Below are 17,938 nucleotides of genomic sequence, written 5' to 3' on the forward strand. Positions count from 1 at the left end.
TATAGTGTTAAAACTAGCAAAGTGCGCAGAGCTCACCGTTCATACGTCCGAACCTCGCATGGTGTCACGTGACTCCAGAAAAAAGTCATTTTTGATCAAATCTAGACAGGCCTCATTTCCAGCAACCATCACTCCAACACCTTATCTTTTAGTAATCATGCTAAATTGCTAATTTGGTACTAGAAAATCACCTGCCATTATATCAAACACAGTTGAAAGCTATTTGGTTCATTAAATGAAGCTTAACATTGTCTTTGTGTTTGTTTTTGAGTTGCCACAGTATGCAATAGACTGGCATGTCTTAAGGTCAATATTAGGTCAAAAATGGCAAAAAAGAAACAGCTTTCTCTAGAAACTCATCAGTCATCATTGTTTTGAGGAATGAAGGCTATACAATGCTTGAAATTGCCAAAAAAAACTGATGAATTCATACAAGGTTTACACTACAGTCTTCAAAGACAAAGGACAATTGGCTCTAACAAGGACAGAAAGAGATGTGGAAGGCCCAGATGTACAACTAAACAAGAGGATAAGTACATCAGAGTCTCTAGTTTGAGAAATAGACACCTCACATATCCTCAGCTGAGAGCTTCATTGAATTCTACCCGCTCAACCAGTTTCATGTACAACAGTAAAGAGAAGACTCAGGGGTGCAGGCCTTATGGGAAGAATAGCAAAGAAAAAGACACTTTTGAAACAGAAAAACAAAAAGAAATGGTTAGAGTGGGCAAAGAAACACAGACATTGGACAACAGATAATTGGAAAAAAGTGTTATGGATCTTAACCCCATTGAGCTTTTGTGGTATCAGCTAGACTGTAAGGTGCAAGACAGCCACATCTATGGCAAGTGCTACAGGAAGCGTGGGGTGAAATGTCACCTGAGTATCTGGACAAACTGACAGCTAAAATGCCAAGGATCTGCAAAGCTGTCATTGCTGCACGTGGAGGATTTTTTGACGAGAACTCTTTGAAGTAGTTTAAGAAGTTCTGAATTTGTTTTTTATTTTTTTAAATTGTAATAGTAATTTTTCACTTTATTAATGTCCTGACTATACATTGTTATCAGTTGAATGCCACTTTGGTGAATAAAAGTACCAATTTCTTTCCATAAGAGCAAAATCTGTACATTATTCCAAACTTTTGACCGCCAGTGTAAGTTTCTAAATAGTTTCAAAACAATCTTGCATTAATACAACGGTAAAATTTAATACCAATTTTTTACAGTTTAAAATGTAAAATGTTGAGGGTTATTGTACTGTTCAACCATGTATATTTTTTTCTTTCATACTAAAAAATGCAGACTTTACTAACTGTGCTTTTTTAATTGCAGAACATTTACAAAGTAAAAAGAAAAAATATCAAGTCGTCAGGGAAATAAAATTAAAATAAACGATTTAGAGAAACAGTAAAACAAGTAAACGACCAAAATCACCTCACGTTTTGGAGTCTCGCGATATTTGGTCCAGTGATCGTAGTCCTCGTACCAGAGAGGAGCGTAGTAACATAGTACAATTTCCTGTAAAACATGATAACTGTATATGCAACGAAAGTTTAACTTGGACAGATGGTGATAACCGAGCGAGAAGATGGAGCACATAATAACGCCAAAGGTAGGGCTTTTTCAAAAAGTTTGCAGAGTTTGTGCCAGACTCTCAAAGATAGATTTGATGGGCAATTCCAAACTCTAGAAAAGTGTGCACACATGCAGGAGGCAGCGTTTAAATGTATTATGTGTCGGATAAAGCCAGTCGGAGCAGTCAGGTTTTAATATGTCTTCACTTTGTGGACTCTTAAATTCATATTCAGAAATGTTGAGAAATTCATGTTTAGTTCTGCTCACACAGTCATCTCACAAGAGTGAGGCTGAATTGAGTTCAATAATACTTTAGGGTTCACGACAAAAACATGAATATTTATCTAAAAATCTACATCGACGTTTTGAACCTGACAAAAAGTGGAGGACTTTTATAAAGCCTGGCCAAATATGAGACAGGCTATTAGCCTACCTGTGTAGTGTGTATGAAATATGATTACCCTGTCACATAACGCTATAAAGATATACGATAGCTGCAAACAACGTTAAAGAGGGGTGAATGTTACTGATTTTGGTATTGTGTGTGTGGTGTGTGTGTGTGTGTGTGTGTGTGTGTGTGTGTGTGTGTGAGTGAGTGAGTGAGTGATGCAGAAGGGTCATCTCTGAGAATGTGTGTGCGCCTGTGTGTGATGCATAGAGGGGTCAACTTTGAGGATGTAGGATTTTGAATCAGCAATTCTGCAGATACACTGGACCAGACCGGCTCTGTCCACTCAAGGACACCCATTGATGATACCCAAGGGTTATGAATTTGAGCATCAAACTGATCTAAATTCAACCTAATCTACCGTGGTCCGTGGTCAGGCCTGCGTTTAGTATCATGCAGAAAAACAGAATTTCGCATTCAGCTATGTAATCCTGTTAACATCATGATCTCTTCTCGTGCTTCCTTATGTTTTAAAGGGATAGTTCACCACAAAAGGAAAATTGTCTAATAAATTACTCACCATGCCATCCCAGATGTTTATGACTTACTTTCTTCAGCAGAACACAGATGAAGATTTTAAGAAGAATATCTCAGCTCTGTAGGTCCACACAATGGAAGTGAATAGTGGCCAGAAGTTTGAATCTCCAAAAATCACAGAAAGCCAGCATAAAAGTAATCTATAAGACTCCAGTGGTTTTAAAGCTATATCTTCTGAAGTGATATGATAGGTGTGGGTGAGAAACAGATCACTACTTAAGTCCTTATTTACTATAAATCTCCACTTTCACTTTCACATTCTTCTTTTTTTGGCGATTCGTATTCTTTGTGCATACCACCACCTATTGGTTGAGGCCGGTCAGAGGTGGAGATTTATAGTAAAAAATAACTTAAATTAGCAATATGATAGGTTTGGGTGAGAAACAGATCAATACTCAAGTCCTTTTTTATCTACAAATATCCACTTTCATTTCCACATTCTTTTGTTTTTTGTGATTTGTATTCTCTGTGCATATTACCAGCTACTGGTTGGGGCTGGTCAAAGGTGGAGATTTATAGTAAAAAAAAAAAAAAAAGCCTAAAACACACCTATCATATCGCTTCAGAAGATATGGATTTAACCACTGGAGTCTTATAGATTACTTTTATGCTGGCTTTATGTGATTTTTGGAGATTCAAAGTTCTGGCCACCTTTGCATGGTATGGATCTACAGAGCTGCGATATTCTTCTAAAAATCTTAATTTGTGTCCTGCTGAAGAAAGTAAGTCACACATCTGGGATGGCATGAGGGTGAGTAAATGATGAGAGAATTTACATTTTTTAGTGAACTATCCCTTTATGAATCCTAAAGAACTGACAAGATTGTAGCATAGTTCATAGAGTGAGAATAAAAGAATCTCAGACTTTTAAACAAGCAGAATGCGTTGGACTTTGACTCTAGCAAAAACTCATCTTTAGTGCTGACGTAGCATCATCTGTCATAATGATGTTTCATTGCTTGTTACTCAGTAACCAAAAAGACAAAAGTGCAGAGACACAGGCTGTACTGTCACTGGAATAACAGGATGTGCTGACAGTGTTTTAAGTTTAGTCTTAAGAGGTTCTGTAGGATTGTGTTACACATGGCCTGGATGATGGGTTCTGCTCCCTGAGGGTGCACAAACATCCAAACCCACAGACTTTATTGTGTCAGATTAACCCCTGCAGTCTTTTACTAGTGCTTTCTTTGTTAATCGAAGACAATTGAGCCAAATGTCACTGCACTAATGCAATTCTCATTGGAATTTTGCAGGTGGAGTATGTGAAACTACAGAACAGGTACCCAAAAAAGAAGTCTCCACTTGGAACTCTTTACCTGACTGCTACTCACCTTATCTATGTGGAACAAACCAACAACACGCGCGAAGAAACATGGGTAATGTAGGCGAATGGAAATGGATGGCATGATTATGCAGCTGCAAATCTAGCTGTTGGTATAACCAACGAGAACATAATGGATCACAATATGTCAAGGTCTTCCACTTATAGCTATAATTTGTTTAGTATCCTAGCTTAATTTGCAGACTTAACTGTAAGGCGTTTTGTAGGTTGATTTCAGCTAAAAGTGTAAGACTGGCTCTGTGGCACTATTGAAACATTGCTCTGTTTGTTTGAGCGGCCCATCTAACCTGACACAGAAACATTGGCTCAACCAGTGGTGTCTGTTTGTAAAACCAAAGTGAGGCATGGAGAAGTTTTCTGGAATTGTTAAAAAATTTATTTATTTATTTATTTTTATTTTTTTTGCAATTCTGTTCGGTGATGCTAGTAGCACAGAAATTGCTCACTTCAGCCTTAAAGGAATAGTTCACCCAAAGCTGAACATTCTCTCATCATTTACTCACCCTCATGCCATCCCAAATGTGTATGACTTTCTTTTGCAGAACACAAACAAAGATTTTTAGAAGAATATCTTTGCTCGATTTTGGGTGAGAACAGATCAAAACATAACCCCTTTTTCACTATAAATGTTGACATCAGCTGTCTCCTTGGTGATCATGATTGCAATCTAGTGCTTTGGGCATGCGTCAAGCACTTGGAAGTGTAATCGAGTTTGAAATCATGATTGTGCCTAGAGACTGCAATGACAAGATGTACATTGAAAAAGGAATTATATTTTGGTCTGTTCTCACCCAAAACTGATTAGATTAGTTCAGAAAACATGGATTAAACCATGGGAGTCTCATGGATTACTTTTAATTGCCTTTATGTGCTTTTTGGAGCTTCAAAATTTTGGTCACACATTGGTCTTTTTGGTCTTTTGCATTTGATGGGCCAACAGAGCTGAGATATTCTTCTAAAAATCTTCAATTGGGTTCTGCAGAAGAAAGAAAGTCATACACATCTGGGATGGTATGAGGGTTGGTAAATGATGAGAGAATTTTCATTTTTAGGTAAACTGTTCCTTTAAATAACATACCTGGAAAGACTTGCTGTAAACCTTCATTCTTTCATTAAATGGCATCATTGTAACATATATGTCATCTGTTGTTGGGTCTGTTAGTACACATCTAGATACATCTGATAACAGTGGTTGTATCAAACCTGTGTGTTTCAAAGGTGCTACATCATCACATTGCATCTGTAGAGAAGCTTCCACTAACCTCATCCGGATGTCCACTCCTGATCCGCTGTAAAACCTTCCAGCAGCTTCATCTGATGTTTCAAAGAGAGAGAGAGTGTCAGGATGTCTACCAGTCACTGCTGCACCTCTCTCAACCAGGTACACACAAACTGATAATTTACTGTGTTGGTGAATAAAGTGTTCAGGAGAATCAAAGCTTTGTTTTTTTTATTTTTTTTTTATTGAATGGCGATAACAATTCTATTACAGACAGATTTGAGCAATTGTTAGCATTTACTCACTCTCATCTTGTTCTGAACCCATCTGACTGACTTTCTTCTGTAATACCAAAGTACTGTAAATGTTACACAGAATGACTGCCTCGGTCATCATTAATTTTTTATTGCATCTTTCTTCCTTACAATGAAAGTGAATGGTGACTGAGGCTGTCATTTCGCCTAACATCTTACTCTCTGTCTATCCCACTGATCATCCTGTTATTTTTATATTGAAAAATTCAGTTAGATATCTGCAGAGCGACACCATTGCATACCTGTATGCCCACAGATTTAAATAACTGTGCTTTTGTGTCATTTCAGTCAAAGAGGAGGAATTGTATGCGTTTCTCTATAATCCGCACCAAAGCCAGGAGGACAGGCTGCGGGGTTGGGAACTCATCGATGTGGCGAATGATTTCATCAGGATGGGCCTCTCCAATGAATACTGGGAGATCAGCCACCTCAACAGGAACTATGAGGTAGCATCTTTCTGTGACACGACAAATTTGTAAACAAACTTCCTGTTTAGAACCATTTCACAACAGCCAAAATCTTAAAGAAATAGTTTCAGATGCCTCAGTCACCCTCCACTTTCATTGTATCGTAAAAAGATGCAGTGATCTGGAATGGTGACTTAGATTAACCCTAATTAATTAATCCCTAGCATCTCTTTTTGTATTCTACGGAAGGTCATAAGGTTTGAAACGACATGAGGATGAGTAATAACAGAATTTTGATTTTTGGTGAACTGTCCCTTTAAAAAAAATGTCCTTGATATTTTAACATATAAGACGTCATTGTACTATGAAAACATACTGTACGTTTCAGAACTCAAAACTTACTCCTCACTGCAAAAAGAGCATTTGTTGAAACCAAGCTGCCAAAATGACTGGTTCTCTACTTCCTCCACATTGTGATGTCACACTGTGGTAGGCATTTGCATTTGACCGCCTCCACAACAACACATCAACACCTATTTTACCTTATTACTTCCGTAGCCCCGCCCAGCAGCAGTGAGCAGTGAGATGGCAATGAGAGAGCAGATCAGTCATTAGCAGAGAGCCAATCAGAACAGTGGGCGTTTACTGTCAAGTCTTAAAGGAGAAGCAGCACCAAAACCAAGCGTTTCTGACAGAGGGTCAGAAAGAGGGTGGAAAATTATCATATTTTACAAATGTATGACTATTTTTTTATTTAATTTTTTTGCAAAAAACTTTACCAATATTATAAGTGAACCTCAAGGAACATACACGTATTAAAATAATATAAAAGGCATGTCATGACCCCTTTAAATCAACTAACGATCATGAAAAACATGGTTAATAAAAATGTTTTAATAAGACACAAAAAGGCACATTTTTTTTATTTGAAGAGCTGCTTGGTTTTTATTTGTATGTTTCTTGGCATTTCCATGGGTCTTTTTTATTTTTATTTTCTTTGTCTTTTACACAGATCTGTAGCACTTATCCATCTGTCCTAGGACTCCCCAAAAGTGTCAACCTGGCTATTGTAACAGGCAGTGCCAAATTTAGGAGCCGAGGCAGACTGCCTGCTCTGTCTTACTATCACAAAGATACAAAGGTATACACACACAGAAGAAAAATGTTGATAATATAAATAAGTGTTTTATTCAGTATTGCAAAGTATTAATAAAAATAGCTAAATCGAAATAAAATTGAGTATTTCATGAATATTTCTGGGTGCTATGTATTTATTGTGCTTTTTAGCCTATTGCCTTGATCTTAGAAACATTTTATAACAAACTCTATTAGGATCAACTGTAAGCGAGTCATGTCTTGTGTGTTTTGAGTGAGAGGTCCGTATGTGATGCAAGTGATTGATTGTTTGAGAGTTGCTGCTTATGTATTGTATAGCGTTCCAAATCAGTTACTTATGAGATTCCATTTTAGTTATGCTGCTTTAAATGGTAGCTGTGTATGTAGATCATAGGCTGAAAGGCTGCTCACTAGGTTTTGGAACAGAGGTAATTTCACACAGTCTGACAATTAACTACATATTGTTATGATGGATACATTTAGCAGTAGATTTTTGCATGAATGTAAATGAGCTGTGTGCTTAAGGCTAACATTTGTTTTTTTGCATCTCTTATTACTCAGGCTGCGATCTGTCGCTGCAGTCAGCCATTGTCTGGTCTGAACTCTCGCTGCGTGGAAGATGAGCAGATGCTTCAGGCCATCAGCCAAGCGAACCCCAACTGCCCTTTTATATATGTAGTGGACACACGGCCTAAGGTGCGACCTTTAACCTTAACCTTTCTATATACATAAGAGGACACAAGTCTAGGGTGGATGAAAATGTTCGTCCTTAAACTTTCAACCCTAACTGCTCTGTAGTAGACGCATGGGGATGGTGGGATCTGTAATCTTTCATCTTTGACATCTGAATCCAACTACTCTTCTATTTGTGTAGTTTGTGTACAACTACAGGATCTGATACCTTAACCATGAAATTCAAGTCATAAAGGTCTGTCTGTACTTAGCACAGTGCAGTTATGCACTATACTGTACACTGTAGTCCATACTTGTTGTCTATATATTGTTTGTGTTCACTAACTATTGTGAATATTGTATACCAGTGTTTCCCAACCTTTTTGTCTAAGGTACCCCCACTGCCACATCAGTAACACTCAAGTACCCCTTGATTGACACCAATATTACATTATATTTTACTGTATATCATTAAGCAAGATCATGGATATTATTATTTTATACTGTGGTTGAAAAACAGACTCACCAAGTAACTCATTACTGAGTTACCATGCAGTTGTATGTAATTTGAGAAAAATGCTTAATAATTACTGTTATTACAATTTGCTGAATGTATAAAAGCTTTAGCTTTACAAAATAAATCATAAGATTGATTTGACAGCCCAAATATTTTAAATGTAAATCATTATTTCTGTTTTATTGGTTTAAACCCCTTAAACTCTGGTGCTTTTTATGGCTGCCACCTGCAATTTTTCACCAAATTTAAAAGCTCACCTTACACAGAAACAGTGGACAAATTGCAAATATCTGGTCTCGTTTTATAGAAAACATTTTATATTTTAAACTAAAAAAAGATTCAAATAATTAATAAATAATATTATTATGTATGGTTAGTATATGTTTATAATCTTAAATCTTAAAAGAAAGAAAAAAAAAAGGAAAAAAAATCTGTTTTTTCTGTTGTCCTAAATTTATAAGTATCAAATTCTGGTTCTGTTTGCTCAATCTCCCTGCAAAAAGTTTTATTTCATTCCACTAGATGGCAGTGAGTACTTGGAATTTTTTTTTTCTCTATCACCTTCCATCACAATATGCAGATTTGAATCCATCACATGGTGCTCTAATGCAGAAAAGCACTCAGACCATAGACATCCAGTCCATTTTGAATTGCAAGCATGTTCCCCACTGTTATGTTTCGTTGAATATCCCGGCCTCTGAATGGATTAGAAACTCAATCCAGGGGTCGTTGGAAAGCTGAGAACATTTCATCATCAATAGTTGAGAACCTATTTTGCAGATGATTTGTTTATCATGCTTTTTCTGCTGGACTGCAAATTTTGTTCTGGACATCTGAGATATACAGTTGAAATCCGAAGTTTACATACACCTTAGCCAAATACATTTCAACTCAGTTTTTCACAATTCATGATGTTTAAATGTAGAAAACATTCCCTGTCTTAAGTCAGTTAGGATCACTACTTTATTTTAAGAATGTGAAATGTAAGAATAATAGTAGAGAATGATTTATTTCAGCTTTTATTACTTTCATCACATTCCCAGTAGGTCAGAAGTTTACATGCACTTTGTTAGTATTTGGTAGCATTGCCTTTAAATTGTTTAACTTGGATCAAACGTTTTGGGTAGCCTTCCACTAGCTTCTCACCATAAGTTGCTGGAATTGTGGCCCATTTCTCCAGACAGAAGTGGTGTAACTGAGTCTGGTTTTTAGGCCTCCTTGCTCGCACATGCTTTTTCAGTTCTGCCTACAAATTTTCTATCTGATTGAGGTCAGGGCTTTGTGATGACCACTCCAATACCTTGACTTTGTTGTCCTTAAGCCATTTTGCCACAACTTTGATGGTATGCTTGGGGTTATTGTCCACTTGGAAGACCCATTTGTGACCCAGCTTTTACTTCTTGACTGATGTCTTGAGATGTTGCTTCAATATATCCATATGATTTTCTTTCCTCATGATGCCATCTATTTTGTGAAGCGCACCAGTCCCTCCTGCAGCAAAGTACTCCCAGAACATGATGCATGCTTCACGGTTGGGATGGTGTTCTTTGGCTTGCAAGCTTCACCCTTTTTCTTCCAAACATAACAATGGTCATTATGGCCAAATAGTTCAATTTTTCTTTAAAAAAGTAAGATCTTTGTCCCCATGTGCACTTGCAAACTGTAGTCTGGATTTTTTGTGGCGGTTTTGGAGCAGTGGCTTCTTCCTTGCTGAGCAGCCTTTCAGGTTATGTCTATATAGGACTCGTTTTACTGTGGATATAGATACTTGTCTACCTGTTTCCTCCAGCATCTTCACAAGGTCCTTTGCTGTTGTTCTGGGATTGATTCGCACTTTTCGCACCAAACTATGTTCATCTCCAGGAGACAGAATGCATCTCCTTCTTGAGCGGTATGATGGCTGCATGGTCCCATGGTGTTTATACTTGCGTACTATTGTTTGTACAGATGAACGTGGTACCTTCAGGTGTTTGGAAATTGCTCCCAAGGATGATCCAGACGTGGAGGTCCACACATTTTTTTTCTGAGGTCTTGGCTGATTTCTTTTGATTTTACCATGATGTCAAGCAAAGAGGCACTGAGTTTGAAGGTAGGCATTAAAATACATCCACAGATACACCTCCAATTCAGTACACCTCCTATCAGAAGCTAATTGTCTAAAGGCTTGACATAATTTTCTGGAATTTTCCAAGCTGCTTAAAGGCACAGTTAACTTAGTGTTTGTAAACTTCTGACCCACTGGAATTGTGATATAGTCAATTAAAAGTGAAACAATCTGTCTGTAAACAATTGTTGGAAAAATTACTCATATCATGCACAAAGTAGATGTCCTAAACGACTTGCCAAAACTATAGTTTGCTAATATTAAATCTGTGGAGTGGCTAACAAATTTGTTTTAATGTCTTCAACCTATGTGTATGTAAACTTCAGACTACAGCTGTATAACATTTGATTGTTTATCCAAACGTGCTCACAGACAAGTAAAAAATGGCTCATTTTGATGAAAACAGCCTAAGTAAAAGCTGATATGGTGTTTGTGGCTACTTGGGGCTTACAGAAGCAGTGATCGAAGCAGACATGAGACATTTAACTTTGTTGTCTTACAGAGATCATATTTCACTTTGCGATTCTTTTGATAATCATTTGAACTGCACATACAGTCACATTCCTGTGAATGAGAGCTTTAATTTGATATATGACTTACCTGTTTAATTTCTATGTGAAAAACGTTTATATGCATACTCGTATTCCGACATCACCTCTAGGTGCCACTCATTTGCGACGCAAAGTTTTTAAGGCTTTTTTATTTTATGTAACAAATGCAAAAATAATGGTATTCTAAAAAAAGTACTGATTCTAAGCTTTCAAATGGTGCCACATTTGAGTGACTTATGTATCCAGGGACTTTTACAATTCAAGCGTAAACTTATCACATTCTTCTGACTCCGCCATATAGTTTAAGAGGTTCAAAGCAATATTGGAATTGCTCCACTGTGTATTTACCTCCCTGGTTGTGAATCACTGGTGTAAAAACTGTTCTGTTTATTGTTGTCTGTGTTTCACTAATGTAACTGGAGAAACAACAATTCATTCCTTTTCCTGTTCTGTATAACAGCAATGACAATAAACCTTGACTTGACCTGACCTTCTGGAGATCCAGCTATGCATGTGACATTTATATGTGTCTTTGTCAGTTAAATGCAATGGCTAACCGTGCAGCTGGTAAAGGCTATGAAAATGAGGGCAACTACTCCAGTGTCAGATTCCACTTCCAAGGGATTGAAAACATCCACGTCATGAGAAGCAGCCTGCAGAAACTGCTGGAGGGTGAGAGGACACACTTTTTAAGTAGGATTTGAAGAATGAGCTGTACATAAGCTGATGAATGATTGTAACTTTGTGCTCAGGTGTGAGTGTTGGTTGCACCTTTTTATTTTTGTACTATGTGAGGTTATGTTTGGTTGTGTCTATGTGCTTCCAGTGTGTTCTCTGAAGTCCCCATCCATGAGTGACTATCTGACAGGGCTGGAGAACTCGGGCTGGCTGAGGCACATCAAATCTGTGATGGATGCGGGTGTGTTCCTCGCCAAGGTACTGATTTCCATCCCGTTACTGCATAGGAGAGACACAGAGACTGGTTATCATGAGTTATAACTGATATTCTCTGCTCAATAGTTTTGTATTCATACTTTGAAAAAACGTGGGGATGAAGTTGGCATAATCTGAGAAAACCCTTTGGAGACATCCTCATTTGGAAAAACGGTTCATAATTATATATATATATATATATATATATATATATATATATATATATATATATATGTATATGTGTGCTTTTTGCATTATTCTACAAGTGCACAAAGTTTGCTTTTAGGGGTAGTGTTAGGATTTGCTTATAGTAATTGTAAATAGCTTAATATAAAAACAGTGGAAGTCTATGGTATGTCTTGTATTTAGCTGAACGTGTTAACTGTGTGTTATAGGCTGTTTCTGAGGAGAGGGCAAGTGTGTTAGTGCATTGTTCAGATGGTTGGGACAGAACCACGCAGGTATGCTCTCTGGCTTGCATTCTGCTGGACCCATACTACAGAACCCTCAAAGGATTCCTGGTAATGACCCTGTAACCTATAACACAATACTCCAACTTAAAGTGCACACTCACATTTACGTCAGTGTTAGACAGGTCATGGGCTCACAAATATAGTCACCAAATATTCCTATTTAATTTGGAATTTTTCATATAATTTAAATGGTCAAATTTTTTAAGTCCTGTATCCTCCTCCACGTTTCCATTATTCTGATAATAAAATATACAAGCTACAGCTTTGCCTTTAATTCATTAACAATTAGGGCTGTGAATTGATAAATTTTTTTTTTGACTAATTAATTGCAGTTTTCGGAGATTAATCGCAATTATGGTGCATGGTATATAAAAACAAACTAAAATATTAAAATATAATCATAAATACATTTATTTTTTACCTTGTCTCAAAGAACTAGCAAGAAATTGGTTTATCATCGTTTATTTTTATTATTTATTTAAAATTTAAGATGTTCTGGTGATAATTCGACAAATTTTTACAGGTATTAATCTTTCATTCAAGTATATCAGTGGACATGCTGTAATATAAAGTTGGGCAAAATCTATCATTTTCAAGTGTTATTGGCAAGATAAACTTAAGTGAACATTATTAGACACTATACATTCAGATATAAAACAAATTGAATGTTGAAGTTTAATTTGCTAAAGTTTAAAATCTCAAAACTGTTATTTTATTTGTCTGCTGATCGCGTGGTTTCACTTTTGACACTAGTTTAGATGAGCATTCTCGGGCTTGCCTGTATCACTCCAACACCTTACTCACCACTTGCGAGAGAAGTCTCCATTCGCCGTATAGTAAATCCTCTCCTGTGTACATTATGCCCGGGACATGTGTCACGTGTAATGAGAAAGTGTGCACTGCTCTGCACAATCAGTTTCTGTGCTATGATGTACAGTCTAGTCAAGCATGTGGGGACCTGGGTAGCTCAGCAAGTATTGACGCTGACTACCACCCCTGGAGTCGCGAGTTCGAATCCAGGACGTGCTGAGTGACTCCAGCCAGGTCTTCTAAGCAGCCAATTTGGCTCGGTTGCTAGGGAGGGTAGAGTCACATGGGGTAACCTTCTTGTGGTCACGATTAGTGGTTCTCACTCTCAATGGGGCGTGTGGTAAATTGTGCATGGATCGCGGAGAATAGCATGAGTCTCCACATGCTGAGAGTCTCCGCGGTGTCATGCACAGGGAGCCACATGATAAGATGCGCAGATTGACTGTCTCAGAAACGAGGCAACTGAGACTTGTCCTCCGCCACCCGGATTGAGGTGAGTAACCATTAGGACCTAGTAAGTAGTTGGAATCGGGCATGCCAAATTGGGGAGAAAAGAGGATAAAAAAAATAAAAAAAGCATGTACCTCCTGGAAATTTATATATGCCAATTTTAGCCACAGGAAGTGGGAAAAAAAAAACAAAAAAAAATGGATGCTGCATTAATTGCTGCATTAATTGCGTTATATATATATGAAAATTCTCTCAACATTTACTCACCCTCATCCCATCCCAGATGTGGATGACCTTCTTTCTTCAGAAGAAAACAAACAAAGAAAAATATCTCATCTCTGTAGGTCCATACAATGCAAGGGAATGGTGACCAAAACTTTGAAGCTCCAAAAAGCACATAAATGTAGAATAAAAGTAATCCATACGACTCCAGTGGTTAAATTAATGTCTTCTATAGCAATGCGATCGAATTGCTTGAGAAACAGAAGTCCTTTTCACTTTAATTGTTTACTTCCGGTCGCTCTCCAATGCACGTCCATGAGGAGATCCAGTCCACGCTACCTCTTGATAACCACTTTTATTCTGCCTTTGTGTGCTTTTTGGTCACCATTCCCTTGCATTGTATGGACCTACAGAGCTGAGATACTTTTCTAAAAATCTTTGTTTTCTTCTGAAGAAAGTCATACACATCTAGAATTGCTTGAGGGTAAGTAAATGAGAATTTTTATTTTGGGGTGAACTAACCCTTAAATCACAGAAATGCTAACATGCTAAATTTCTCAGATCTATTAATATTTGTTCTTTAATCAAATGTAGAAGTATTTTTCAGACATTTTGTTATTTTTACTTTTACAGGTTTTGATAGAAAAGGATTGGATCTCTTTTGGTCATAAATTCAGTCACAGGTATGAATCTTTACTGCCATTGGATCTCTTAATAATGGTACTTAACCCTCAAAATAACATAACAGCTTTTAATAACAGTAAATAAACAAAGCATTAAACATATTCAAAAGTTTAAATTAATGTTCCCATTTAACTTGACCTAAAATATCTGACAATTATCTTTTGATGCAATTTTTCTGTCCATCATAAAAGCCATTATAATGATGTTAGTTGCTTAAAAATATGGAAGACTTTACAAATAGTGATGAGTGACTCTAATCACTGTTGCTGATGCCAGGTCAAATGTCAGCAGTTTACTGTTACATTATTTTTCATTTGTTGCTTTAGGTGTGGCCATCTGGACAACGATCCAAAGGAAGTGTCTCCCGTGTTTACTCAGTTCCTGGAGAGTGTGTGGCAGCTATCAGAACAGTTCCCCTGCACGTTTGAGTTCAACGAAAGTTACCTCATAGAAATCCACAACCAGGTCTATGCCTGCCAGTACGGAAACTTTATCGGCAATTGTCAGAAAGAGAGGCTGGAAATGAAGTGAGGAAAAACTTCAAGCACACACACATTTAGAAATGACAATCATCTATTTAAGTAAAGTCAACATGAAATGTGCATGCTTCACCATTAAAAGCGAATGTTATTCATTGGCAATGAAATTGTTACCCACACTCTCTTTAAGTTTGTTTAATTCCAATTATATATATAAATATAAATACATTGCTTCAATGTTCTGTGTGGGATTTTAGGTTGCATGAAAAGACCTTTTCCTTGTGGCCGCACCTTCTGGAGAACCAGCATCAGTATCGAAACCCCTTGTACCGGCATTCATTAAAGAGCACAGTTCTTAGACCCAGCACTTTACCACTGCACTTCAAGTACGGATCAATTCTCAAACACATACACAGATAAACCAGCTTTGGCACTATTTTGTAGCTTGAACAAATGGGCGTGAATTGACACATTTACACTATACTGTACACAAAAACAATGCAGTGTACAATTAAAGGATGACAAGTTCCACAGCGGTGCAATGAACTTTTTCAATTTGTGTCAAATACTGCAAGTGAGACCGGAATAATTAGATTATATAATGTGTGGTGTTTACTGATTAGTGCTACACCAAAAGCAGCAAAGAACTGTTAATAACAGATGATCAACACAAAGTGTTAATGAAGAGATATGTTCAATGTGTATATGTGTTTGTGTCCCAGGTTCTGGTGTGGGATGTATAACCACTATGACAAAGGCATGCACCCAAGACAGTCTGTTCTAGAACAGCTACTGTCCCTCACTCAGAAGCAGGTAGAAGGAGAGAGGTCCATGACTGATCTCCAAAGAGTAAGTTGGGTTGTGGGTGTTGTAGTTTTTGCTGGTGTGTAAAGAAATTTGACATTTATGCTGTCATCCATTTACAGCAGCTGGCAGTTGCCGATGGGGTTATCCCTGATCTATCTGGACCAATGAACACACCTGCAGAAAAGCACAGCGAAAGTGAGAGGACACCCACCACTCCTGTTATCCAATCCAGCAGAAGCTGCACTCCTTTGACTAATGGTGCTGCGGAGGAGGTGGGGCCAGATTCAGAACATTGCAAAGAGAAAGAAGGGGTGGAGCCAGCAGCCACCAAACATGATCTGACCTCTTCAAAGGACAAACCTGTTTCTGTGGAAACCGAACATTCCAAAGAGGAGGTGCAGGAATCCTCTTGAGTCTCCATAGAAACAGAACAGACATTTTAACTGAAAACCCCAAAGAACAAATGTCCAGAGTATTAGGTAGTCTCATACAGCACTGTCACCAAAGCAGAGGCCTCTATATAGGACCAAAACTAAAAAGAATAAGAGCTAAAATGAAACAAACAGCTGCTGCTCACCACACAACAATTTGCGATTTGTCTGTTGTTAGAGCTTTTAAGCAGTAGGCACATAATTTTGCCTTATATTTGTTCACTTGAACATTCATGAAACGTTGGATCAGTTCTTGAATTTGGGTTTGTTTTCTAGTGTGTAAGGCATTCAGATGGACTGTTTGAGTCAAAGCCATATGTTTTGACTATACACTTATGTGATTAGAAATCACCTTATTAGTAGACCTTGTTTTTGCTTAAATGCAATTCTGATCAAATCCAACCTTTCTCCCTATTGTGTGCCATAGACTGCCCATTTCAGTTGGATGTGTTTTTTTTTTTATATGTCTGTTTTAATTTCACTGTTCAGATAAAAATGTAATAATTTTCTTAACAATTTTTTTTTTTTTTTTTTTTTTTTACATGTGCATTTGAAGAGTTTGAACCCTGATGCTAATTGATTCAGACACATGAGCAGCTGATCTGAAATTTAGGTAGAACACTCTAAAAGAAATGGATCAAATTGACTCACTATATGCACCATATGCACTATATGCCTGTACTGAAAAAAGGGAAACAGCATGCTTACTGAGTGCTGCAAATTGAATGCACTTTGCTAGACTAGATAGTACTTTTGACCAAGCTTTTGATTACATAGTTCTATATTTTTGCAGAATACGTTTTCTTTTAAAGCCTTTTTTAATAAAGGACTGAATGTGTAATGGAAATGTAGTATTGACATTGAGCCCCAACTGCTATGAGTCTCAAGAGTGTTGCACATTCTCTAAAAATGATTTTGGTTTTGTGTGAACTGCAAGATCAACACAAATTTAAAATGCATCCTTCATGAGAAGTCATATGGTGATTTGTTTCATTTATTTATTTTTTTATTGATTAAATGCAACCCAATAGTGCAAAGGGAAATTAAATTGAGCCAGGGGAGATGTTACCACTGAAAAGTACTGAAATGATGCCAATCTGTGGATACGTTACATATTAATATATATATATATATATATATATATATATATATATATATATATATATATATATATATATAAAACATTTTTTTTTTTTTTTTGCTTTTGTTTGTGTCAAATTTTATACACTTGTTCTGACTGTGCACTGTTTTGTACCACTCTTCTGCTTTACAGCATTGAATTTGAATGGAGGTTTTCATTAAAGAAATATACCTTTAAGTAGAGCTATGCATTATATTTTGGTAGCATTACCTTTACATTATGAAACACTGAACCCAATCTTAACACACAATTTAAACTTAATCCAACCTACACTGTTTACAGGTTTGTCACTCAGAGGAAGCATAGGTCTCTACGGAACAATAATGGGCGTTTTTCAATCTGTGGGTGTTTTCAAATCGGGATGGGCGATTTTCAGCTATCCAATGAAAGTAGGGAATCTCAATATAGTAATCAGTGGGCGTGTCCAAACAGGATGGACGCTTCTAAACTATCCAATGAAAGTAGGGGATCTCAAAGTAATAATCAGTGGGCGTGTCCAAACAGGATGGACTCTCTGAATACCCAATGAAAGTAGAGATTCTCACTGCAGTAAGCAAATCGTGTAAAGCGTTTGAAAAACGCCCACTGATTGGAAACGCCTATTTTTGTTCTGCAGAGACACACATCTGTAGATTTCTGCAGAACAGTAATGGGTGTTTTCAAATCTGTGGGCGTTTTCAAACCGTGATGGGCGTTTCTAAAATATT

General features: G+C 37.2%; 1 protein-coding gene across 2 annotated transcripts; it reads left to right on the top strand.

Annotated features, from left to right (window-relative positions):
- Positions 1–1,474: 1,474 nt before the first annotated feature.
- Positions 1,475–17,223, top strand: LOC127438775 (myotubularin-related protein 8-like). Of its 2 annotated transcripts, XM_051694626.1 has the most exons (14): positions 1,475–1,611; positions 3,813–3,935; positions 5,120–5,282; positions 5,723–5,880; positions 6,854–6,982; positions 7,519–7,653; positions 11,341–11,473; positions 11,628–11,737; positions 12,130–12,255; positions 14,323–14,372; positions 14,700–14,900; positions 15,110–15,238; positions 15,575–15,701; positions 15,779–17,223. In XM_051694626.1, the coding sequence occupies exons 1-14, from the start codon at positions 1,588–1,590 to the stop codon at positions 16,070–16,072; spliced, it is 1,902 nt and encodes a 633-aa protein (XP_051550586.1). In that variant the 5' UTR covers positions 1,475–1,587; the 3' UTR covers positions 16,073–17,223. The 2 variants fall into 2 exon arrangements, with proteins under 2 accessions (XP_051550586.1, XP_051550593.1); XM_051694633.1 differs by lacking the exon at positions 3,813–3,935 and having other exon boundaries at positions 1,486–1,611.
- Positions 17,224–17,938: the final 715 nt, after the last annotated feature.

This window comes from Myxocyprinus asiaticus, chromosome 4, assembly GCF_019703515.2.
Source record: "Myxocyprinus asiaticus isolate MX2 ecotype Aquarium Trade chromosome 4, UBuf_Myxa_2, whole genome shotgun sequence".
Classification (NCBI taxonomy): Eukaryota; Metazoa; Chordata; class Actinopteri; order Cypriniformes; family Catostomidae; genus Myxocyprinus; species Myxocyprinus asiaticus.

What these genes read in the sequence shown, in the direction of transcription:
- LOC127438775 (XM_051694626.1), top strand. Translation starts at nt 1,588, where the DNA reads ATGGAGCACATAATAACGCCAAAG. An exon ending in AGCACATAATAACGCCAAAG is followed by an intron (nt 1,612 to 3,812) that starts GTAGGGCTTTTT and finishes GGAATTTTGCAG; the next exon opens with GTGGAGTATGTGAAACTACA. An exon ending in ACTTTACCACTGCACTTCAA is followed by an intron (nt 15,239 to 15,574) that starts GTACGGATCAAT and finishes TTTGTGTCCCAG; the next exon opens with GTTCTGGTGTGGGATGTATA.